The sequence below is a fragment of the Lates calcarifer genome, linkage group LG18 (genome assembly GCF_001640805.2).
Source record: "Lates calcarifer isolate ASB-BC8 linkage group LG18, TLL_Latcal_v3, whole genome shotgun sequence".
Classification (NCBI taxonomy): domain Eukaryota; kingdom Metazoa; phylum Chordata; class Actinopteri; family Centropomidae; genus Lates; species Lates calcarifer.
The window spans coordinates 14,248,108-14,273,386 of record NC_066850.1 but is presented as its reverse complement, the minus strand read 5'-3'; the positions used below and the strand labels follow the sequence as shown (position 1 = coordinate 14,273,386).

The following is a 25,279-nucleotide window of genomic DNA, read 5'->3' as shown; positions in this document are numbered from 1 at the left end:
TCTGATCTGGAGAACAACAGAGATGATGAGATTTCTTGAAGTATTATTGGTTTCGTATTTCGGGAATGGCTATTGCTCCTCAAGGATGCATATTATGCACATCTGTTATTTTCTGATCAGTGTGAACGGCAAAAAGCTGCATCAAGTTACATTTTTTCAATTCCCATTTGGATCACACGGATAATCAAATTCCTGTGGCGTAGCTAAGCAACATGGAGAGCAATGACTCAGAACAAAGGAGAGCAAATCTGATAGCTCATTTGACCATTTCCTAAGCCTCTTCCCCTTTAGTTACTGTTGCTACGCCTGTCAAGATTTCCATTCTTCCATTGTTCATATGCAGTTTATAATGATTACAGTGGCAGATTCACCACTTACATGTAGAAATATTTGAAACAAAACAGACACAGATGCAGTAGACAAAAGCAGGCCTCTCATTTCTAGCAGGCTAGTGTTGATTTTGCTGGCTGAAATGACTGTTGTTGCTAGGAGATTTGTATAGATAGCTAACTAATTAAGCCAATTACAGCTGCATGATTTGGTTTTAATGTTTCCAGCTAACTTCTTGTAGAACAAAGAGTCATATATATATATATATATATTATATACAAAAAGCTACATACATGATACTGTGTTTAAAGACTGAGATTAAAGCTACATTCCCTAGACAAAAAGTCAGCATCCTCACCAAGTTCCTACTTGTAGGAGACGCAATACAATGTTTGTGTAGTGCAGTGTAGATCTAAATAGTTCTAGAACTGAAAGAATGATCAATCTGTTTCACTTCTGATGTTGCAAGAGAAGACGCTTTTAAGATGAGGACTAACCAGTATGATTGGCAAACGCAATGTTTACTGGGGTAATGTTGGCTGGGGAAGCTGGAGTGCAAATCTCCCCAAATCTAAAAAAGAACATGACAGAACTGCTAATGTTATCTTAAACACTGATAGCATCCTGAACTTACACTTAAAATACTGAAATACTACATAGTGGATGTGCAAGTTGTAAACCGGACTCTTTTTTTTTTTAACAAAATCTCAAAAGACAGTTAGTTCATGATGCTCCTTGGCCTTCTAACGTAATGCTTGGTTACTGCTGTGGGCAGTAAGCCAAGTTAGCAGGACATGCTAACAATTGCACCTTATAGTAGAGTAGATAAACACCACTCGAGCGGTGGTTTAAAGGTTTTTATAAAGGTTTTATAAAAGTTAGTAAGCTTAGTTACAGTTGCAAGGCCGTGATAGGACAATTGCTGTTCACTGAAAGGAAGTTTAGTCAAAATGCACAAGGACAAACTGCTACCAAAATGTTCTTTATCGTTTGTCAATTCTAGCATTTTTGGTTTGGCTAAAAGGGACTAAAAGGTTTGTTAGATGGGTCTTTTTGTCAGTACTTTGATTTCTGCTTTGTCTGCTGCATCTCATTTAGAACCACTGTTTGGCTCAAATGCTGAACTCCCCTGAAACCCAGCTCATTTACAGTGAAATATTTGTTCCTGATTGGCTCAGACGGTGACGCCATCCCTCGTGGGAGATGCCATGTTTACTCTTGCCTTGTGTGTTGTTGTTACTTTGCTCACTTAAGACTTTCCACATCCCTTCTTATGGAGTATTGGTTAAAGTTCCTAGAATAAATATGAATGGAGCCTGATTGGCGAGCTGTAATCTGATCTGGAAAGGGACTGAGATGGTGAGATGTCTGACTTCTCATTTATATTTGGCAGTAGACAGAGATTGAATATTTCCCCTGGCACAGTGGGGACTCCCAGTAGTCCCTGTTCCACAGACATACATACATTTCTTTATGAGAAATGTCATTTTTGTCTATCCAGCAGCTCCAAGGACATTTGGTGTTGGTAGTCTGGGATGCAGACGTGCCCCAGGGAGAGATTGGTGGTGAAAGGAACTCTGGGAAAGCTCTGAGACTGGGAACATAGGCCTGACCTCCTGTTCAGGAAGTGGTTTGTGTGCTTTTGTAGCTAATTTGTTTGTCTGTTTTTAGCATCAGGACTGTCACTTCTTAGTTTGTGTGAGGAAAAAATCCCAGATGTAATGGATACATCGTCACTGAAGAAAAAGTACCTACATACTGGCATTTAATAACAAAACTATGCTGGTTGAGCTTGGATATCATTCAGAAACAGACAAAAACATGTTTCAATCTAGTTTATCTTGCAAGAACTAACAAAAAAAAGGAGAATGCTTATGATTCTTCCAGTGCTCCAACAGATTTATCACAGTACTTTAAGACTGTCACATTAATAAAAAAGCTGAATAAATCTGCGTGAACTCTGGAAGCAACAAACAGCAAGTCCAGTTTTTCATCCTTCCTTGTAAGCCTCTACACTCTGCAAACAACTCTCTCCTGTGTCTGTCCTTTGGTTAACATCATGCTGGTTCTTTAATCATTCTTCAGTGGAAGTGATTTAATCCTTGTTTAAGTGCTGAAACTCAACAGATGTTCATAATTAAGCTTAAGCTTGTATCTGCAGGAACTCATAAATCAATAATCAATGCACAAAGCACTGCATCTATAAGCCTGTTATCAACAACTCTGGTAGTAGTCAAAATATTAATTAGAGATGAGGGGCTGCAACAAAAATAGTATGTTCATAGACATTTGAGCTAGTAATGGGTCTTACCATCTCAAACTTCTTGACATAAATCGAACAAAATGTCAAATATGTTTTGCAGTGTAAAGAATTAGATTTAGGGCATATTCCTGGCATAGATTTAATGGTGGAGGATTCCTCTTAACATCGTATTTCAACACCCTCGCCCTTTACAAGCATTTGGAGCCACATCATTTGTAAATTGTGGCTTCTTGTCTGCCAACAGAGCAGCAGGGCAGCAATCGTCTGTATTTTTTCTGATAGAAATGCAATAAAGCCCTAGGAACTGCTCATCTGGTTAATGATTCACCTCTCCTCTATTCACGTACATGAGAAAAATTGTGTTTCCTGCCAGCAGAGGAGGAAATTTACAACAGGTCTGATTACATCAATCAGCAAACTGAGCACCATAATCAGTCTACATCAGATACAAGATTGAAATCTTTCTGCAACTAAGTGGATTTTTCTTGCTGGAGAGCTTATGCCACTGATGAATCATTTAAATTTGTTGCAATCTTGATATTTCTGAGCTCTCATGTGCTTCACAGGGATGAAAGTATTCATGAAGACACTAACAATATTCAGTCAGTACACAGTATAAATATGGATCAAACATCGAATGTTTCTAAATGTACACCTCAATTAACACCAAATGTTTTCCATCAATATTAGCCTGCAAAGACAGAGAGCAGTTACTACTGTCAGTATATTTAAATCAATACAATATATTGATTGTCAATTTAATATGTTCAAATATGTAATTTAAGGTGGCATAACCACATCAAATATAGATAGATAGCTGCCATTGAAATCTCCTTGCTAGTTATGTTAGCTTTAGCAGGAGTTTTATTCTGCATCGTAACTGGATTTAGCTATTGTCTCATTTAATTTTGTGGAATAATAAACCCAATTACCAAGATGTCAGTTAAAAATTATTATTTTACAGTTACAGATCAGGGAGTAAATTTAGCTTTAGTTTCAGCCAAGGCTATCCATAGCTATCTCATCAGCTAGCTTTTGCTTGATATAGCAAGTGCTCTTGCTTTAATGGTCTAGTTTACTGTCTCTTTGGTAAACAGTGGAGTAAAAGCAAGGCAAGTTCTACAGCCACAAGCAGCAATACTGCAGACTGGTTTGTCTTTTGTATTACTTCTAATTTAAAATGCCAGTTTCATAAAATGACACTTTCTATGGGATATGTTTTGATACAGTACAACAGATGTCAAAAATCTGATTCTGATATTTAGTTTTAGAAGTTTTTCTTCCCCCAATTAAAGCTGGTACTTTTTTGCTTCTGCTGTCTGGTTCTTCTGTCAGCCCCAGTCTAACCATTTCCTCTCCAGTCTTATCAGCACAACTGGCCTGTATGACATGACCTGACATGACATGAACACAATAGGTACAGAACATGACTGCAGCTGCACAGCTCTGGGAGAGCTCTATTTGCCAGCCGAGTGAAAGTGTTATTGTGGTCAAAGTGACCAAACAGCCATGGGTGTCTGTCTGATGGCTGTAGGGAATCAACAGAGACTGTTCAATGAGTAACACTGTGCCAGTTTAGAACAGGGCCATAGGCGCCACTAATTGCTCCTGCTTTGTTTGCAATTAGTCTGACATTCTGCTGCTAATGTGATTAGGTCACTTTGGACAAAAGCAGCTTTTGGCAAACACCTCCTGTGGATGATGTGTTTGACGTAAATCTGAAAAGTTGGCACGGCTCCATCCATCCACTCATAGCAGTGCTTGATAAATCTCATAAAAATCATATCAGTTCTTCCACACAGACTTCAGCAGCAGTATTTGCAAGGAAATATCAAGTATTGGAAAACCAGTTTGCAGCTCGAGAATGTCAGAAACACAACAGCCCAGGTTTAAAAGATGACAGGGTATTGATTTTCTCGGAATGCCAGATACAAGATGATACATGGGAAGAGCTGCACTTAACATGGCAGGGGATTTTTCAAACAGCTGTGAACAGTACACTGTATCTGTCACTCCAACACTGCCATGCTGGAGTGACATCAGGGCATAAACACAAACAGTGACCACTCCGCAAACCTGATTTTCACTCTCTCATGCAAAATTTAGGGTTTCTGTGATAAAGATGGGATGTCATCATTCCTATGATGTTTTATGACCCTATGTAGCAACTGTTGATGATAAAAACTGAATGTAGGGGTTATTTCATTTTCAAAATATATTTTCTGTCAGTTGTCAGGTGATGAAATCTATTCCTTGCGTGTGGTGTCAGCGCCACAGGAGACCTGTCAGTACAGCATGCTTGTCAAAGTGTCTCTGTTCAGCTCCCTTGCCGATACTGTATTTACCCACTGCAACCTCAACAGCAAACTCAAGGAGGCTGTCAAACTGTGAGACCAGACATCAACATGGGAGAAAACTGTGCTACTGTTATCCTGCATTTTAGCACTGTACTGTCACTTGCAGCCACAGTGGCTACTAGTCAGCAAAAGTTCCATGGCCTGACTTTAAAGCTGCATTTATTGATTTTGATGGCCACTTGGGCAGCCTGCTGTGGTAAACATGCTAGCAAACCTTGCCTTCTGAATGTTTAATCCAACATTACCATTCATTTGTAGTTCTGTTTCTGGCTAACTGAACCAAAATTTAGCTCTGTTTTGCTGATAAATGCTCCCCTATTTTCATCAACTAACTGCTAACTTTGTCAGCACTGTTAAGTGCTGGGCCAGTAGTGCACAGTGGTAATATTGGAGCTTTTTTGCAGAAAACAGCTTCCTGCTGCAACGGGAAACTAGACTGATGAGGGCATTGAGACTTAACCAAACCAGTTCAGTTGCGGGCTGTAAAATAACACAGACTTTAAAGAAGTCTGAAATGGTCTGAGAGCTGAGTCAGGTGATACTGTTCTGTGCAGCTTTAAAGATTATTTTTGACAAAATTTTAAATATCACAAAATATATAGCAAAAACCAGAAACACAGGCATTACCTAGATAGAGGTATTAACAGAGTTTAGTTAAATTCTTTTGACTTGGTTGCTTGATCTTAGAGCACTGGTCTGGAATATATGAAGGGATAAGCTTTATTACTGCTGACTGTGACAGGTGCAAAGAGGCTTCTTCTTCTTTCTCTCTTTTTTTTTTTAACCAGCAATTATCAGCTTTCCTCTTACTGCATACAGTCAGTGAACCACCTGCCTTTGTGATTTGGTCAGCTTAGTGATACAGTGTACATTATTCCCTCTACAAACCTTCGTGAATCTGGGCCACAGTGTCCATACTGACGCAGGTTAACAAAGGCTCCTTTCTTCTATGTGTACATTTCTTTCCAGTGGCAGTGAAAAGCAGGAGATACAGTTACGTCTAATGAGGAAAGGACTTCACACCCCATTGGTTGTTCTGTCTACCTGGAATCCAGGCCACTGTAGCAGAAGCAACATGAAATAACCTCAGTGGGAAATTCAGTGCTGTATGTCACGTGTCAGTGTGCCTTCTTAACAGCATGACAAATTATCTGCTGCTGTTCTGCTTTCAGCACATTCAGTGAATAATTAAATGTTGCATGATACACTCTTCTTTTGCCCGAAAACACATTAAGTGTGTTAAGACGCAGCCTCTTCAAGATTGCATTTATCTACAATTAACCTGCAACCTGATTAATGTTTACTATTAATGCACTGTTAATATGTTTTTGAGTTGTGCACTTTGTAACGCTCACCATCCACCCCAGTCATCTCCTTGTGAATTTGCCAATTTTCCATTAACAAATGTACAACTTCATTCAATCAAAAACAATCTTAGTTTGGACAGTAAAAAGAAGCTAGGGTGAGGCTTTCTGCAGCTACTCTGTATGTGTGAATGACAAATTGAAACATTTGAACACCAGACTCTCAGTCATCATCAAACACTGCCCTGAGCTCAAAGGCTGGACTTGAGTTCTTTAGAAGCGTAATGAAACGTGGCAGAGACACTCTGGCTGACATAATTGGTTTTCTTCCTATTCTTTGTTATGGCTAATTATGAGCAGAAAACAGGCCTGGCCAAGATGGATGTGTTTTTTCCCCCCAGTTCAATGGCAAAACTCTTTCCCCATTGTCTCTTTTCCATAAACAGCAGCTCAATAAGACATGAGGACACAAGATACCAGCCTGGACTCAAGTGGACCACTAAGGCCCATTGGTAGTCACTCAGGCACATGACATGTGCTGTAGAGGAGTGGACTCAAAGTGTGAACACTTGCTTACTGATGTGTGTTAGCAAACAATTAACAAAAAGCACAAAAAATTCCTGCAAAACTCAGGAAAATGTATTTACTCACTTTAAGGTAAAACAAGTAAAGGAGCTGTCATTGTCTTCTTTCTACGCAGTTGTTGGGTCTACAGGTGGCTTTTGTCCAACATGATGCACTCAGAGGTTGTGCTGCTACAGCCTTACTTTGTCTGTTATGACTATCTGACCAGTATGCTTCTTCTGAAGTTGTCAAACGATCGACTGGCCCAACCGATCCTCCCACTCCTCTGAAGTTAGAAGACTATGAATGCCTTCGAGAAAAGATATTTAAAAGACCAGCTTTTCACTGTGCCTATACTATAAACACTTCTAATTTATGATGTGGTGGGACTATTACTGTTACACAATAGTTTAGCATTAAACACTTATCCATAGTGGTCACTTGTGGTCAAACTCAAATGGATTAAAATGAAAATACATGTGGTCTGAGCAAAGCTGGGCAGAGAGATAGAGTTCGACATTCTGAGAAAACCGCATATTTGTTTTCCCAAGCGTGAGAAGTGATGAATACCACACAAAGCCTCAGCAAATCTGTGTAGCTAAAGCTAGGAGGGAGTTAGCCTAGCTTAGCATAAGAGCTGCAAAGAGGAGCAAATATGTAGCCGCTCTCTGTCCAAGGGTAAAATAAATCTGCCTACCAACTTCTGTAAAACTCACTTATTTATATATCTCATTTGTTCGTCCTGCACGAAAGCAAAAATGCTGCAATAATATGCATATATATTAAATCTGGAGAAAGCCAAGACAGCTGACAACTCTTACGCTAAGCTAGGGTTCTAGGTCCATATTTCATGCACAGACGTGAGTGGCATCAATCTTTTCAACTCACTCTTGCAATAAACTGAAGATATACATTTCCAAAAATGTCAAACTATTCCTTTAACTCTTATAACATACATATATAATTTAATTTCTCCAGGAAACACATTGATAAATAGCTACAAACACATATTTGCATTATCTCCTTTTCCTGTTGGGGGTACATTTATGCCCTCCCAGAGGACTAAATGTTTCAGTGGCATCATGTCTACCCATTAACTCAACTAAAGAGAGAAACACTGCAATGTTCAGATAAACGGTTGCAGAGCTGAGAGGCTTACACCTCCTGTAGTGACTCCCTGGGGGGGGGGGGGTGAGAGGGTGTACAGCACTTGGTGTTTTAATTGGATTACACTGTAGTGCTCAGTTTTCAAGTGCCAGGGGATTATAATATTACAATAAGCAGCAGAGAAGGCATGGGAGTGTGTCTGTCCCTATTGATAAGACAAATCAGAACAGAAAAGTGGATCTCAGCTTGGTAATAGCAGCAAATACAAGCTGTATTGGGATTTTTGTAACATTCTGATTGGTGATAGAGGTTTTTATGCACTTTTCAGGCTTCCCTGAAAACCCTGTGAATCACACTCCTAGAATTCACATTTCCAATTGGTGTTTACAGGTACTCTTACTCTAACAGCACACAGACTGTTTGGTTCATGGTGCTGTGTGATACACAAGCAGTGGCCTGCTAATTATGTCCAAATGAAGGAGATCAACATTTCCGTGCAGCAGATTACTTGTTGATGGTAAACCATTAAGGGAGTGAGTCACTGGCCTACTGGGGGAAGCTTTTCTTATTTATTTATTTTTTTTGTGATGAAGGCTGATGTTGTAAAGGGCAGACTAACTAGCCCATATGAGAGAAGCAGCTGATGATGAACTTTGAGAGCCAGTGTTTCATCCTGAAGGCTGTTCTGAACTCTGCCTTAATGATGTGGAACTACTCAAACAGGTATTAGCATTTAGATGAAAAGTGTATTAAAGTGGTTTGGATCTTATGGCCTCTTGGTGGGTTATCCACAGCTGATTAGCTATTGAAGTCGACACGTCAGTGGATGTGCATATTAGGACCTCAGCCTGATATAATAAGTACTTCAAAGGCTTCATATGAGGAAATCCACACTCATTCTCAAGAAGACAGAATATGGAGAAGACCAAAATCCTATCCCACATAAATTCTATTGAATATAATCTGGAAACCGTGAAGATAAACCTATTCTGAACATGTTTTTGTTGTTCTCTGCAGCTTTGGTGGTGAGATTTCTGACCAGACGCTTCATCTGGGAGTATGACCCAACACTTGGTAAGACAACCACATACCTGTTTCTATTATTACCATTACTATGACCACTGGTACTGCCAATACTACTGCTGCTGTCTCATCTTCTATAACTACTGCAACAGAAACTACAACACTACTACTGTTACCATCAATATATTCTGTTAATATTTTTATGTGCCTGTCAGAAGTCACTAAACAGTTCAACATTTTGGGAAATTTTCCCCAAAAAATGTTCTTGCCAACAGAGGAGAAGATTGCCTACAGATGGTTAGTTTAATTTAGTGTAAATAGTGGAATCAGGGGAATCAGCTAGCCTGGCCGTCCACCCACTAACACTACTTAACATGTTGTATCTGATTTCCATACAGTGGGGGTTAGGGTCAGTGTATCCCAAGAGTAAAAATGTAAGTTGTTGGTTTTATGGGAAGTTGTGCCAGAGCTATTGGCTGGGTCATGATAACTTACTGCAGCAAGAAATTGTTTAAGCATATAATTCTACATAAAGCAAATAATTTATGTTTTTATGACTCAAACAACCAAGACAGTGAGCTTTAGAGATGCTGTTTTTTTTTACCTTCAACAGAGCCAAGCTAGCTGATTCCTCCCCGTGTCCAGCTTTTATGCCATGTTAAGCTAACTGCCTGCTGACGATAACATCATGCTTAGCATACAGACATGAAAGTGTTATCAATATTCTTATCAAACTCTTGGCATGAAAGTAGACAATAGTTTTTCCCAAAATGCTGCACTATTATTTTAAGGATCTATATTAAAAATGCATATAAAGATTTTAAAAATTGCTATATTAAAAAGGTGTAAAAACAAGGAACACTATCACATTAAATTTATAATCATATAGAGCATATACATGAAGAAACACAAAATAAAAAAAATGAGTCATGGATGTAGTGAATTCGATGATACTGTTCAAGCACAACTCAAAGAGATCAAACTATGTTTAATTAAAAAATCCATCAATGCATAATATAGAATTGGGCTATTTATACACTGATGCTGATTGAGCCAATTCTCTATACTGTAATTACAGGGCACAAAGATATCACACCTCCTCTGTAAGGTGCTTTTCATTCCCTGGCTGTACAACAGCCGCTCAGTGCCTCTGGGTTGCTCGCATGGTGCTCTCCTCAATAGGACATCTGTTTTTGGTGATACATCAGGTGCAGCATCTCAGCAGAGTGCAGTTACCAGCATAAACACACTGCACTCAGGGAGATATTCTCTTTTATAGTCAATCAGCTCTTCATGTAACAACATGATGATCGCAATCTTGTAGCCATTATGCCCTCTGTGTCACTGTATCTCAACATATGGCTTGTTGAAATATTTCAGGTGCCAGGGTGAGAAAATTGAAACACATTACATTTAGAGGAACAGAGAGATTTTGAGTTTAGAGCTCAGGTACATGCTATTAACAATGTGAAATGGGTAGAAATAAATAGATTCATTTTCTCTCCTCAGAATACAGCTCAACAACAATGATGTTGATGGCTTTTTGTAATGTGTTGTATTGTTATTCTAATAAGCTACTCTAAACTCTATACATGCTTTAGAAAACAAGAAAAGGGCAGTGGCTGCTACCTTGGTTACCATAAGAGTTGACGTCACAACCAAGAAAACATAAGAGGTGCATAACGGGAGTAACAGCACCGTTGGCGGATGCCTGTAATCAATCAGACTGCCTGGTTGAAATTACCCATGAAGTGGTCAACACATTATTAAAACACTATTATGGGCATCATGCAGGTGGGGGTGTGCGTGCAGAGTGCTAGGCTTATAAATGCAGGATTAGTGCCAGAGCTTGGGCTGCACTTCATCTATCTCAGTATGCCTTCCAGTGTCTACAGCTCACCATTCATCTCCATTTATTATCTACCTATTTATCCAGATCAGGGTCACAAACAAGCTCAGATGCTCTTTTCTATAATAAAGAATTACTGGTGTCCCCAGGCATGCTGGGAGACTGAGTCCCTTCAGCACAGGGCTAGACAATCACATGCCATGAAGGGTTTAAGAATTTCATTTGAACCAAGCAAGATTTGGCTGATTATAACATAGAGTTTTAAACAGAGTGGAGGAATGGCTTGCTGCCTGTCCTTGCTCCAGCAGAACCAGGACATGCTGGAGCAAGGAGGTGTCTCATACACCAAGGACCCAAACCACATCTGCTGGTTTAAGTAAAGAGACTGCAGAGCCCTTCATCAGGAAAAAGGCAGTTTAAACTGTTCTCTCTTAAATACACAATTCTGAAACATGGAGACAGAAAGTGATAGCAAGGGCAAACTGTAATATCCTTTTACACAAAATTAGCACATTTATACATGTTTTCCTTTTTACTCCTGGTGTGCCATGTTCTAGATCACAAAAGTGTTGGAAAACAGGGTTAGTAAACAGTACAATGCAGCATGGAGGCCAATTTTGGCAGTTACTTTTTTTTTTTTAAGAAATCAGTCTCTTCAAACTCAGCACTGACTGAACGATGTTCAAGCAATGATTGGCTTGGTGTACCCTCATATTGTTACCCTAACCAATCATCACTAATTAAATCACTGCAATAAGAATTTACCATCAAATGAATGCAACATTTTGAAATTCAATCAGTACTGTACACTGAATTTAAATATCACTGTATTTACTACAATATGCTCACATTCTAATATTCAAAAGCTATACTCAAATTGCTCTATGATCAATTCACATCCAAGGCAAGTCCAAACTTTTGGTTGCTTGCATACATGTGGTTAAACTCAGATGCTAAAATTCAGACTTCAACATCCAAGACACCAAGAAAAAACAATCGAGTCTGTATAGATGTTATTTAGTATTCATTTAATTGAATGAATTTCAAGATTTAGTATTCAGTTGCTGAAATTCAAATTTAAATTATTATGGTAATGGTTTGCTTCTGCACAACACGACTAACCATTGCTTGACACCATTAGATAAAAATCTCACTGTAATGAGACCTATTCACAAAGTGACATATACCACTTTTTTTGTTTTAAAACACAAATTATTTATATCTACTTTATTTTTAAAAGACTCCAATGCTTCAAGACGGATAACTCTGGGAGCATGTTTGCTTTACTGACAGGTATATCATACACTACATTTGGATATTATCACTCCAGTTACTAAATTGGTAGCAAGAACACAAATACAAGCATCGGTACATCCCTTCTAAAGCCTATGACTAACATCACTGATACTGAGTCACTGTTTTCCCACAGTACACTGTTAAAAAGAAAGATGTGTTAAACTGTGTGACTCAACTTGTTTATTGCACTCATTTGTCCATTATCCAAACTGTTAGACATAAAATAGCAATAACTGCAACATCCCACAGTATTGCATTATTATTATGCAAAAAGAAGACATGAAAATGTGGATAACTGATTATTACAGACTTGCCACTTAAACTCAGTCGTAGGCTGTCTTTGTCTACGTATGTTGTGGGCTTTTATTCGCAGATACTGCAAATGTACATAACTCCCCAGAAACCGGTTGGATCTCATTCCCTGTAGCACTATGGGAAACAGCAGCACAAATTGCAGATGGCCACAATATTGCAACAGTTATTTCTGTCCCTGCACACAAGCCAGTTACAGAATCTCATCAGCACAGAAAATTAACTCTGAGCTACATCCACACAACAGCAGCTGTGCTTAATATTGCATCATATGTGTGCAGTGATAACACTTCTGGTATGAAAATGATGGGAATAGAGTTACTGTAAACCAACCTGAAAAGTATTTTTCAAATAGTGGACCAGTTTAGGGAAGCAAATGTTGACAAGCTAACTGGCTTTTGTTTCCAGTTTTGACACCTCTGACACAGTCTGGTGTGACACTTTCTCATTCTGTCTTCTGCCAAAACAGCCTTCAGGCAGTGAGGGGTTTTGAATTATGAGGGATGAAATTGCTCGCTGCCAGGAAAATTACTGCTTTTGTTTCTCTCCAAGACCTTTAGACAGAACAGGCTGGTTAAATCATCCCGGCCCTGCCCTTTGTCAGTGGATTTAGCAACAAATACACAGAGGGGTGGACGTGGACAGATAAGAGTGCTGTTTGCAGCTGACAGAGTGATGGCTCCTGAAATAGGCGGTCCCACGAGTCACAGTGTGAGACTCTTGGTTCTCCTCCTCAGATATGCTCCTCATGCCTCCAGCTAAACAGCTATAAATCACCACACTGCTTCCGCCTTTGGCTCTCTGTGACATTTCATTTACGTCACAGGATGCAGTTTATCCCCTGGAGAAGTGAGCGCACCTGGGACACAGTAGGGTGGACGTGCAGGGACTGGAGCAACAGAAAAGCTTCAGACCTTCTATTTTAAACTCTCTTGTCACTAAGAATCTTAACATCTTTCTGTCAGGTTTTGCGTATCATTGTTTGCATGATTTCTCCAAATTATTACTAAATTACTGGAGCAAAGCTGGTACTTTATCATTGGTACAGAAGATTTAAAAGTTTTAGCACACATTCGCTGAGGGAGTTAGATTTGGACAATCTATTCTCACATTAAAAAGTTAACATTAATATGGTGGTTATGTGTAATTTTTCTGGTTTATAACAATACTGCTACTTCAAAATATTTTTTGTTGTAGCCTGTAGCCTTGGAAAAGTCAGCTTCAGTTAACCTGAACTGTTTGCTAGTTATCCAGTAAATTCATATAGCAAAAATGCAGATGCTGGGGCGCCGCCATAGCCAAATGGTTGGGGCACGTACCACATGGGCCTGAGTGCCCTGAGCAGCTGGTCTCCGAATCAACTCCCGGTTCGGCCGGACCTTTACTGCGTGTCATTCCCCCACTCTCTCTCCCTGTGCAGATGCTAACTGTAGCACAATTCACATAGCTTCCAGTGTTTTGTACAGCAATAAGTGACATGAAACACACACACAGATATATATTGTAAAAGCAGGGCTCGACATTATAATTGGCCCGCTGAATCAGACGCACTATTCATAGACTGACATAAAAACAAACTAGAGCTGAATTTCACATTATTCTGATGAATGATTTTTGTGCAATCATCATCATCTTCATTATTTACCACTGCAACATTAAAAGCAAGCCGCCGCCTGTCTCAAGCATGTTAAGTGCACTCTGCTGCGTTATCAGATTCTACTGCCAATTGGCTTGTTTTCTGTCATAGATGATAAAATGTTTTTCAAACCTTTGTTTCCTGGACAAAATTCGGACAAAAACATGTATAAAGAACAGAAAATCACCATAAGAGTTGAGGGAGAGTGATAGGGAGTAACGAGAAGGGAGAGAAAGTTCCAGCCACACTGTCGAGATGGCTGGAGTTGGCTGAGCATGATCCAGCTAATAATTTGGCCTTTTTCCAAATATGCCAATCAGTGCCGACTCTCACAGAAAAAAGGTCTAAGTATAGAAATATAAGTAATAATAATAATATTATAGAAAGTATAGAAACAATAGCATTTTAGTAGTGAGGTGTCACAGCAACATGCTCACACATTGTAGGAATGGCTTGTTATCTTTTCTGATGTGTACATTAATTAGGAGTACTGTAACTATGGTACCACATAACAATTTTGTCATTAAGAGTGTACATTTTTTACTGTTATTTGCTCAATTAAAAGTAATGTTCCCAGGCCAATGGTTACAAATGGTGGTCTTGAAAAGATTCTCGGTGCACAGGTTGCTAAGATATTAGCTTAGATTTGTCAGCAACAAGACAAAGATGTTACCTGACCTGATGCTAGTTAGCAAGCGAACAAGTTTATTATCTAATCATAAAATTGGTAAGATGGCTTAAAAGCTTGTTAAGTTTTGCTGAAATGGACATTTACTCACAGAGTTAATGGCAACATCACCTGAAAAGCCCTTGGTTAAGGACCAAAAATGACTAAACACTTCTTTTCTACTGATCCTGTTGGGAGTTTGATTCACTTCAGGTCTGCACTAGTATGTACTGCCTCCAGGAAATAGCCACATGCTCACACTCCCTAAGTCAAACAAAAACAAAAACTCTCACTTTCTCCTGTCTTCTCTGCTTTTATATGTCACAAAATGAGCTGTCAGCCTTATAAACATAAGCATATACACCTGTTCACAGTATTACACCAGTGTCCACTACATTCTTATTGCATTTGGTATAAACAAGTAATATGATTCCTGTATTACTATGACAACAAGTTGTTCTAGTTATCATGTCGCATGTGATATTAGGTGATCAGCTGTTGGAGCACTTTGATACTGTCCCAGTTTAATCATCAGTACAGAGGATGAACAAAAAAATACAAGTTTTTGTACATAATGTATAGTGTGAAGTGAGAAGAATTTCCTGACTTACTATGCTTGTAAATGGAACAAATTCCTCTAATACCCCCTTTACTGAATAACCATGCATCAAGAAATGGCAGCAGAACAGGTAGGACATGACTCACGAGCTGAAAGAAATTATAAAACTGGATTCACCAAGTCAGAAAGCTTTGAGAAAGGTTGGCTTAAACCCTTTAGTAGAGATGATGGCAAAAAATCCTTCAGAATCTTTGTCTTTACAAGAAGGATTTCGGGGGCTTCAGTGCTCTCTGCGAGGTGTTTACACAGATGGGATTTTTACAAGGGTGCAATTCAGGCAGATAAGTCCTGTGCTGTCCGAGGTGGAATGAAAGGTCACGGTCACAGTTCACACCTGTGTTCCTGTGCCAGGAATAAGAAGCTCTTATCCTGATAGAGGTCAAGCTCAGGTCATTTGAGGTCTCTGCAGGAGTCAGCCATCTCCCAGCAACCAGGAAGGTCCAACAACCCGCTGAAAAGAAACCTCAGAGCTTGGTTCCAAAATGTGCTGTAATGATTTAATGGAAGAGGAACCAAGGAAAATGGACACATGATGTCCTTTTTCAAACAATGGATTGTTTGTCTGAGCCAGGCAGAACCCAGCGTGCGTCCTTGTTTTGACCTATGATAGAAGCTCCCTACCCTGTGCATGAAAATGCTTAACCAGAGCAACACAGATGTCAGTGATGCCCATATCAGACATAGGTCTCTGATGAGACATTTCAAAGCCACATGTGTTTGGTCTGGCTGTGTCAAGCTGGGTAGCCATAAGTGCTGGTAGTAAAATTTAAGCAGGCAGTATGGAGGGCAAAGTTTCTATAGAATATTTGTGACACAAAAGAACTAATAAATCAACCAACATCAACCGTGTATTTAGTGTAAAAAGAAGTGAAATGAAACAGAAGGAGAGCATTGAAATCATGCTTGCAGCCATATTATCCATTGTATGGACTACCAGCTAACTGATAACATCCAATTGTATTCATGAATCTTGCCAACTTTTATGATCCCTGACTATTCCTCTAGAGCCACCATGATGTTGACATTTGTGGTTCACAGTTCAGTTTTTCATTTTTTATTTATTTATTTATTTATTTTTTACCTCCTCAACTATTTGATGGATCGCTATGAAATTTGGCATAGATAGTCATGTTACTGTAAGGATGAATTGGAATAATAGCAACACCACAACATCACACAACAGATCAGAAAACTACTTCATTACAGAAAAAGTAAATTACTTGCGTAAGAGGAAAATCTAGGCTCAAGACAGAAGTTTGGTTTGCAAAGGCACAGTCAGTTATAATCAGTTTTATGTGTTAGAAAATGCTCCTCCACACCTACTTCCTATACAAAACCACTGCTCTGAATCATACAAGAAAATAGTAGGTGGAATTATATTCCCCACTTCAATAATGATGAGTTATTGTCGAGACATTTCCAAAATCTGCCCACCTGATATATAATTTACTAACTCAAAAATGCATCATAATGAGTTTTACTCTTTTGTTTGGAGTCAGGTGTCACTATTATCAAATGATGATTCACAGTGGATTGGATTTCTAAAAAAAAATGGACTAACTCTTTGTTGTCTTTTGTGTGTTACAGAATCCACATATCGGCATCAAGCCAACATTGATGATGAGGTTGTTACCATGGAGATTCTGGACACTGCAGGGCAGGTGAGAGAAATTATCCGTCAAACATTTGTGGCGTTGAGGAGGTGAAATGTGACAAACTTCATTTGCACAATCATTAGATTTAAAACTTCAATACCAAATTAAAGAATATTATATTATATAAATAACATATACAACATCTTCTAGTATCACATACAGAAAAACAAAACTATCATAACATTATATTTACATCTATATACGTAAGAATAAAGTATATCAACCTGCAAAATTTCAGATTGCACATCATATAGCAGGGGAAAGAAAACATATGCCACAAGCCTTAAGTTTATCCTGATATCATGTTAAAAACTAAATTATATCCTGTCTATATCACATGAAAAAAAATCTAAATTTCTATACATGGGACTAAAGCCCATTTTCAGAGGGCACACTGGTCATAGGGAGAGCTGACACACACTGCAAAAGCAATCCACACTTTAAATCACTCAGCTCAGCTGGAGTCCGAGATGGCTCCAGTTTTCTTTAATGCAGTCCAACTTCAGAATCCAGCCTTTAGTGATGCTGTTTGACACTTACTTTGGAAAAACACTTGTTGGAAGAATGTAAGAGTGGACTTGAGAGATGAGACTGAATGGCACTTAAAGATGGTTACTTCCTGCAGTCTGACAGAAACATGGCCATGAGGGAGAGCTTGCGCAATTCCTCGGGCTGAAGATAAATATGCTGCAGTGCTGCGTAGGTGTTCTGCTGGCAGTTGATTTCCCCTGCAACACTTCAGCCAAGTCATCTCTCTCTCATTACATTGTAGTCTATTTCCAGTGGGCATTAGGATGAGGTCTGAATGTTTCCAGGCATGGTGGATGTCAGACCTCTCCTGACTCTGATTGCATCAAAGCATGGTGCTAACTGTCATTGGTAGCTCATAAATTCCAGGTTCAAAAGTCAGTCAGGTACCCAAATGTCAAGCTCTCACATATGTCATCTGGAGGAATGCGGTATTTTTTAAGCTTCCTCTACCAATAACTATGAGATCAGAATAGGTGTGCCTCCCTCCAGTCAGGTTACAATTTCAAGTCTACCACATGCACAGTTTGGTCCTGTTACGACTGGAGGGACTGTTTCTGCTTCGACATGATCAAATTAGGAGCAGATGCCTGAATGTTCCTTCCTCAGACTGCTCCAGAATTAAATTAATAGCTTAAGCACATGTGGGAGAGGAGAGAGGAAAAAGTCAGGAATTGAAAACAAATGATTTTTCATAAAGAAACTAGGTATCGTACATACACAAACATGACTGAAACTGTCACCTATGCAAGAGCTATTAAGAAAAATCCTTGTTTGAAGCTTGACCATTTGATGATTTGAGAAACCAAATTTATAGAAATGGTTTGATATGTTGGGAAGTTTGCTTTCTTGCCAAGAGTCTGTACATGGCTGTAGCCTAAAATATATCAAAGTAAATATGAAGCTACAGCCAGCCAGATGAGCTTAATCCAAAACCTGAAAACAGGGGAAGCAGCTAGTCTTTCAGGGCTTTCAGATAATGGACCTGGGCCGGGATCCGAGTACACTTGACCCCCAAGTCCAGTTTGTTTAGCTGGTGTGAACACTGTATAATATACTGGGGCAGAGATCAATTAACTGTGTACTCAAGACCAACTGAAAAGGGGGTCTTAAGGACAGTTCATGTGTACTCAAGTATGGTACACATGAGGTGTGAACGCTATTGTCCCAAAACACAGAAGTGGACCTCTACTTAGAATGGGACACCATAACTACCTGATATGCTGATCTCACCTTGAACTGCATGGCTGTAGCTGAAATAGGAACGCAGGCAAGAGGGTTGTTTTACACATTGTAAAAGTAGGTGTAGAACTTCCCAAAATGTTGGAACTATTCCTTTAAGAGTCTTCAAAATTTGAGCTTAAGTTACAATTAGAGTTCATCACCAGTTTTTTTGTATTGATTTCAGGAGGACATCCAGCAGAAGGAGGGCCACATGCGTTGGGGTGATGGATTTGTCATTGTGTATGACATCACAGACCGGGGAAGCTTTGAGGAGGTGGCGCCGCTCCGGAGTCTCCTAGAGGAGGTGAAGAAGCCAAAGAATGTCCCTCTGGTCCTGGTGGGCAACAAGTCGGACCTGGACCATGTCAGGCAGGTCGGCACAGAGGAAGGCGAGCGGCTGGCGGCTGAAATGGCGTGCGCTTTCTATGAATGTTCAGCGTGTGCTGATGAAGGTGGCGCAGTGGCTGAAGCCTTCCATGAGCTCTGCCGTGAGGTGAGGCGCCGCAAGGCTGTGCAAGGCAAGGCCAGACGCCGCAGCTCCACCACACACGTCAAACAGGCCATCAACAAGATGCTGACCAAGATCAGCAGCTAGGAAAGAGCCACAATATCGTCTGATGCCACAAGAACAGATAATGTAAATGTAAATGGCTCTGAAATGGACAAACTGTGACTGATTTGATGTGGAATATGTTCTTTACTTACTCTCTGATCATTTTCCATCTAAAGATCCCAAGTGCAATGTCTCTTTCTTCTGGAAAAGGTTAATGATGTTATCACTGGGAACCTTAACAAATTATTTATCATCCAAACATTCAAGCTCATTTGGATCAAAATAATCCTGGATACTAGTGAGATATGGAACGTTTCGTGATGAATCATTAACATGGTGAGGTTCTCAACTTTTTCTTTTATCCTCTCATCTAACTCTCTTTAAATCAAACAGTAATCCAGAGGGCAGTCTGAAAATTATGCATGCAAACAGTCTCATTTAGCATGCAGAGAATCCAAGAATTTTCTTATGAGAAGATTTGTAGCTCCTCTCTGTATCTTGTCTGTAGGGGGATGTTGTGATGTTCTCAGCCCACGTGTTTAACTGTTGTGTCAGCAAAGAAAAATAAGATCAGAGAACTATTAGATAAAAGTAGATCCACTGTCTTTTGCCCATGTCAACCCTAGAAAAATCCCCAGAGTTGTCAATGCCTGTCCTTCAAACAAACCTTGTAACAAAGTCCACTATGTTCTGTTGACATTAACTGTTCTGCAGAGTGGGATGTGGCTCTCTGTGTTTGTCCACGACATATGAACTCAAGATCTTTTTCTCAAGGAACCAAAGGACAGGTTCAGAACATGTCATGGCTCATGAGTGAACATTTTTGCTGTTTTCTCTAAACCTTAGAGAAGCCGTCACCATCTACCCTGACATGCCACATTCCAGGGATGCTCCCTATGGTTGTAATGTTAATACTGTAAACTACAGTATGTATGATATAGTATATTGCCTTAAGCACTGCTGTGTCTTAGGTGTGTACAGAACCCAAAGGCATCTACAGTAGTTGATACTGTAATTGTTGAAATGTAATGTTACTTGTGTGTGACCTGTCTCTGATCAAAACAACCAGCTGTGCACTTGTAATTAAAAACTGAGATATATCCCCAACTTCTCCTCATGAGTCCATATGTTTGTTTGACGTCAATGTAAATGTGACTGGTGTGGACGCCTTCAGCTTGACCATTAAATGTCACATTAACATGATGACAGTGTCTCCAGACTATACAGCTTATACCCAACTCCCAAAACTCATTTGCAAGTTGAGCTGATACTATGCCAAGATTTATGTCAGTTTTTCTTTTTCATTTCAAATTATTCAATGAAACTATAGTGCACAAATAATGAATACCTTTATGCTGTAATCACAGAGGAGGCAGACAACATCAGTGACAAGCTTCAGAAGATACATGTGGAGAGCTCAATCAGTTGTAGTTGAATACAAAACATGCTTCAGTCTGATCAAATGAAACAACCTGAGAAGTAAAAATTATTCTGCACTGTCAAAATTTAAGAGCGAATCATTGTCTCATCATCTATGTCATGGGCACAAACTATCATAAATATATAGATAGGCAAGTGACCTATGATTGGAATATTTTCTCTTACTAAATCCCTACTGGGGCTGTTTTGGTGAGTCACAGGAAAAAGCTCCTTTATCATTGTACAGTCACTGACAATACTGGGTGGATTCAGTGGCGTGTTGTGTTGCTACAGCTCACTATTCCATCAGTCACGTATCCTCTGGGCAATATAGATATCAAAATACACTCCTCCTCCTCATTCATTTTTATTGCCTTGAAGCCTGAAATTTAAAGCTGTTAAATTAAAACTTTTTTCACTTCCTGCCACAGTAGTAGCCAAGAAAATCAAAGCTAAGGGCTACCCACGTCTGACAGTGAACTGCACTGGAAAGGAAAAACTCCCACTAAAATACACCCTGTTATTTCAAATAGTCTGCTGAGTCAGGGAGAGGACACAAAAACACAAATGGCTTACTTTAAGTTTGGGTGAAGGAGGGAGGAGTGGCCCAGCTATCTGGCAGATGATTACTAGAGGTGAAAATCCCATAATCCCATAACCAGGGAAAGGAGCCACAGTGCTACTCCTCATCCTGACCAGTGTAAAAGGGTAGTCCCCAACTGCACAAGAATTCTGACTGAACACAGAAAAAAAAACTCCTAGTTGAGTGAATCATGTTAAATAGAGGGAGACAGTCTTGCTGTGTCACATACAAGGTAGATATGAGTGGATGTGGTGAGATTTTTTTTTTTACCGCTGGTGGGCAGGTCGATCAGCTCTAATCACCCTCATACAGTTCTGGATGCCGCTGGAGGTTTGACCTTCCACTGTGCTGGCCAAAGGGTCATTTTCCAGATTTGATGCACCAGGTGGCCAACAGGCTCTTTATCTTTTAGTGTGAACTGTGCAACCACTGCACACAGACACATAACAAAAAAGTCTGAGCTAGCAATATTTCTAAACACAAAATTTGGAAGCAGCCACAGATACTGAGATGATTACATTCTTCCACTATTCCACATTTGTCACGATTAACTTTAAAGCTATTTAGCAACAGTATCTCCTACTTCAAAAATTGATATGGGGAACTTGAGATCTGTGAAAGGGATGTGACTGAGGCAAAACAGTACCTAAAACCAATACATTGAGCTGGTAAGCAGAGGGAAGTGCAGAGCTGAGTGATAATTCTCTGTAGGTTCATCACTTCAAAAAACGCTTTCACTTGACCCATTGTTGGGATAAAAATACTGATTATTGTAGCTTTAACATCAAACTTTCAAATGGATGTTCAGTGGATACAAAGCTTTGAGTAAGTGAATGGATTGTAGTGGCCATGCACTTACTCACTAGAGGGGCTGATGGATGAATTAGAGTGTGTGTCTTCCTGTCATGTTATGATGCAATAAAGGTTGGTGCAAAGCAAGGTCCAGAGTTCAAGGCACTGTGGGGACACTTATCATTTTTTATTGCTCTGAAGAGAGACACACAGGGAAGGTTTGTTGGGAAAGCCAGCTGGAAGGTGTTCCATCCAGAGGAAATCACTGTGGGGGAATTACAGGGCAAAGGACAGCAGATTGTTCCCACAGTTCTCATTGCCACTTAGCAGCAGGGGTTTAGCTTCTGGGTGGATGTGATGCAGGCACCACGTGGCACGAGGATGTATGACCGCAACATTTTGGGAGTTAACGCAGTTCTCTCATTGATTTCTTACATCAATACAAGGTGGAGGGGTCAGCTACAGAGTAAGTGAGGGTGCCAACAGGAGATGGAAAAAATGTGCTTCCTGAAAAACGGGAAACGTCATGGCTGGGGCAGAAATATTTCCATCCTGGTGGTATGGCTCCCTATCATCACTATGGTTTAGACATATGGATGCTAAAAATGTAGGCGGCATTATTACAATCAGCTGAATCTACTGCTGCTTCCTGACTGGTGGATACACAATTGCTATCAATTACTCATTACACACTGCTCACTGAAAAAGTGACTACATTACTTTTCAAATGACTCAAGAGCATAAGTAATGCGTTGCATTACTCATTACTTTCACTAGTCAGCTGTCAGCACATCAAAAGTACCTTTAAATAGTTCCAAATCCTCCATACCCACACATTGCATCTTGTGTATTTAAAAGGGAAATGTACTGCACGTATATAAAGCTTATCTAATCATATCGACCACTCAAAGTGCTTTAAGCTACAGGTCATATTCACCCATTCACACACACATTCTTACAGTGCTTGTTCTACATACACAGCATGATGATACATCAGGGACAATTTCAGTATCTTCACTATATGCCTAAGGATACTTCGCATGCAGACTGGGGAAGCCAGGGATTGAACCACTGAACCTTCCAATTAATGGGCAACCCACTCAACCTCTTGAGCTCACAAGGTAACACTAAATAAGGTAACACTGAAGTGACCTGGAGTCACATTTCTCCTTTTATTGGTAGAGGATGCCACCTAGCTAAACTGATAATATAGCTACACAACGGTGTAACTGTAATAACAATACCAAACATGTATTGCAGAAGCAGTGTTACACAGTAATACCCTTAATGATAATGAAATGAAAATAAACACACCGTTTGAATTCACTGCAACCCCGCCCCACATGGAAAACGAATAGATGGCTGTAGGTTTCAATACCCGGATCTACGATAACATGTGGTTGTATATTCTCCGCGTATCCGTTCAGTACTCACTGTTCGTTGGAAACTGAGAAAACTTTTCTCCAACAGTTCGTCAAACTCTGGCGAGGCTCTGTGTACGTGCGTGTGACTCCTCTCATGGCCGCGAGTCCGTCCTCCACAACTGCAGCAGCATCCGAAACAAGCTGAAAAATCCACAAACATTAATGAAACCTCTTTCTTTTTTAAACTATATATGTACCCACGAATACGGCGTACAGACCACTGACCATACTCACGCAGAAACTCTGTGAAGAATCTGTTTCTCAAGCAGTCCCTTCTCAACCAAGCTGGTGAGGACGATAGCTATTAAGCTAGCACCAGTCCACTGCGTGCTAATGGCGTCCATACCAATAGTGCAAGGTTTACTTTCCTGTTTTACATGTTAATAAAACGATATATATATCATCTATCTTTAGGCTTAAGCACTCTAAAGTAACGTGACACACAAACAACAACAACAACAAAAAACACCGTTTGGTTTCTATTCATATTGTTTGTTTACCCTATCTCTTTGACGCCATTCTTAATTAGTCCCACCCTCGAGGAAGTTACAGTGCTCATTACTGATTGGCTTAAATAAGGACACACACCTGACCAACCAAAGGAATAGTACATGAGAAGCTCAAGGACTGCTCCAAACAGAGGATACTGCTAGTACTACATAAAACAATTCACTCAACCAAGTCACTGCAAAGATAAATATACAAAAAGCATTATTGAGCCAGTTCATTTAAAAAAAAAATCACATTTGTAAATTCATAATGCATGTCAGATCAAAAAATATTATGGAAACAAAATTGGTCCATGGTAATACATTTAGAAGTTTGGTTACCTGAGGGTACAGATACATCTACTTCTCACCCTCTTGCCTTTTACATCCTTTAGCATGAGGTTTAAACTGTATGTCAACTTGGAAATGTGTTGATGTACAAATCCATGACACTGTGCAAATTCCATCTGCAGATGAAGATCATGTGTGGACACTGAAAGCTTCTGAACAGCTTGTGAATGCATCTTGTGGTTATGTTGTTTTGCCTCAATGCAAAAAAGTTCTCTGATGCAGATTTAAAAACAGTTCACTGTCCTTGAACTGAGCTAAATGTAGCCTGTGTCTAGTCTTTTGTAGCATTGCACTCAACAGGAGGAAAACATTCAGCAAACACTCTTGAAAAGCATGTAACTATCTCTGCTGATACCAACAATATCTCTGGAGGGAAACAAATATCTCTGGAGCAGAAGTAATTCCCATATCCTTGTAGAGGCTGATATCGCCATACATCCTGTTTAGATATGCAATCAAGGGGAAAATTAGCACTGCAGTGATTTCAGCACATTGACATAAATAAGCACGAGAGAGCATAATGATTGACAGACAGGAGATAAAAATACAGCAGAAGATGATCTATTGTAGACAAACAGAAGTAAATCAATCCAAGACAGTCAATAAAAGAGAGTTTGGATGTTCATGTGTGCGGTGTGTTTATTTTTTGTGAACATTTTTAGTAGGAAGCGTGTTCTCCAGATCCTCTTTATGAAATTTTCCATTATAAGGCAGAGGAGGGGGAAAAACAGAAAGGAGAGAAGTTTCATAGCAGAGGAAATGAAGGGCCTGCAGAGAGGGGTAATGTTCCCTCTGTAAACAGGCTGACTCTCCAAAGCTCTTCCCTCCTCTGCAGCGCAATGTCTTACAAACAACACATACTTCTTCCCACAGTGGACTGGCGATACACTGACAAGCTGTTTAAGTTGAACTTGAAGAGTTTATTTCTAAAATGC

At 39.7% G+C, this 25,279-nt stretch overlaps 1 protein-coding gene and 1 long non-coding RNA gene across 7 annotated transcripts in view; one reads left to right on the top strand and one right to left on the bottom strand.

Annotated features, from left to right (window-relative positions):
* rerg (RAS-like, estrogen-regulated, growth inhibitor) overlaps window positions 1-20,394 on the top strand; it is a 39,034-nt gene extending 18,640 nt beyond the window's left edge. For all 4 annotated transcript variants that reach the window (XM_018702853.2, XM_018702852.2, XM_018702851.2 and 1 more), the window contains exons 3-5: window positions 8,943-8,999; window positions 16,915-16,988; window positions 18,919-20,394. In XM_018702853.2, the coding sequence (XP_018558369.1) occupies window positions 8,943-8,999; window positions 16,915-16,988; window positions 18,919-19,329 (542 nt within the window). In that variant the 3' untranslated portion in view covers window positions 19,330-20,394. The remainder of the gene's footprint in view (window positions 1-8,942; window positions 9,000-16,914; window positions 16,989-18,918) is intronic.
* LOC127143557 (uncharacterized) overlaps window positions 1-24,057 on the bottom strand; it is a 41,938-nt gene extending 17,881 nt beyond the window's left edge. The window contains exons 1-3 of one of the 3 annotated variants that reach the window (XR_007815100.1): window positions 24,006-24,032; window positions 23,731-23,873; window positions 23,516-23,646 (exon numbers count right to left, since the gene is read on the bottom strand). This is a non-coding gene — a long non-coding RNA (uncharacterized LOC127143557). Of the gene's footprint in view, window positions 1-23,515; window positions 23,647-23,730 lie in introns of all 3 variants that reach the window. The other 2 variants (XR_007815099.1, XR_007815101.1) reach the window with 2 other exon arrangements.
* Between the last annotated feature and the right edge of the window lie 1,222 nt (window positions 24,058-25,279).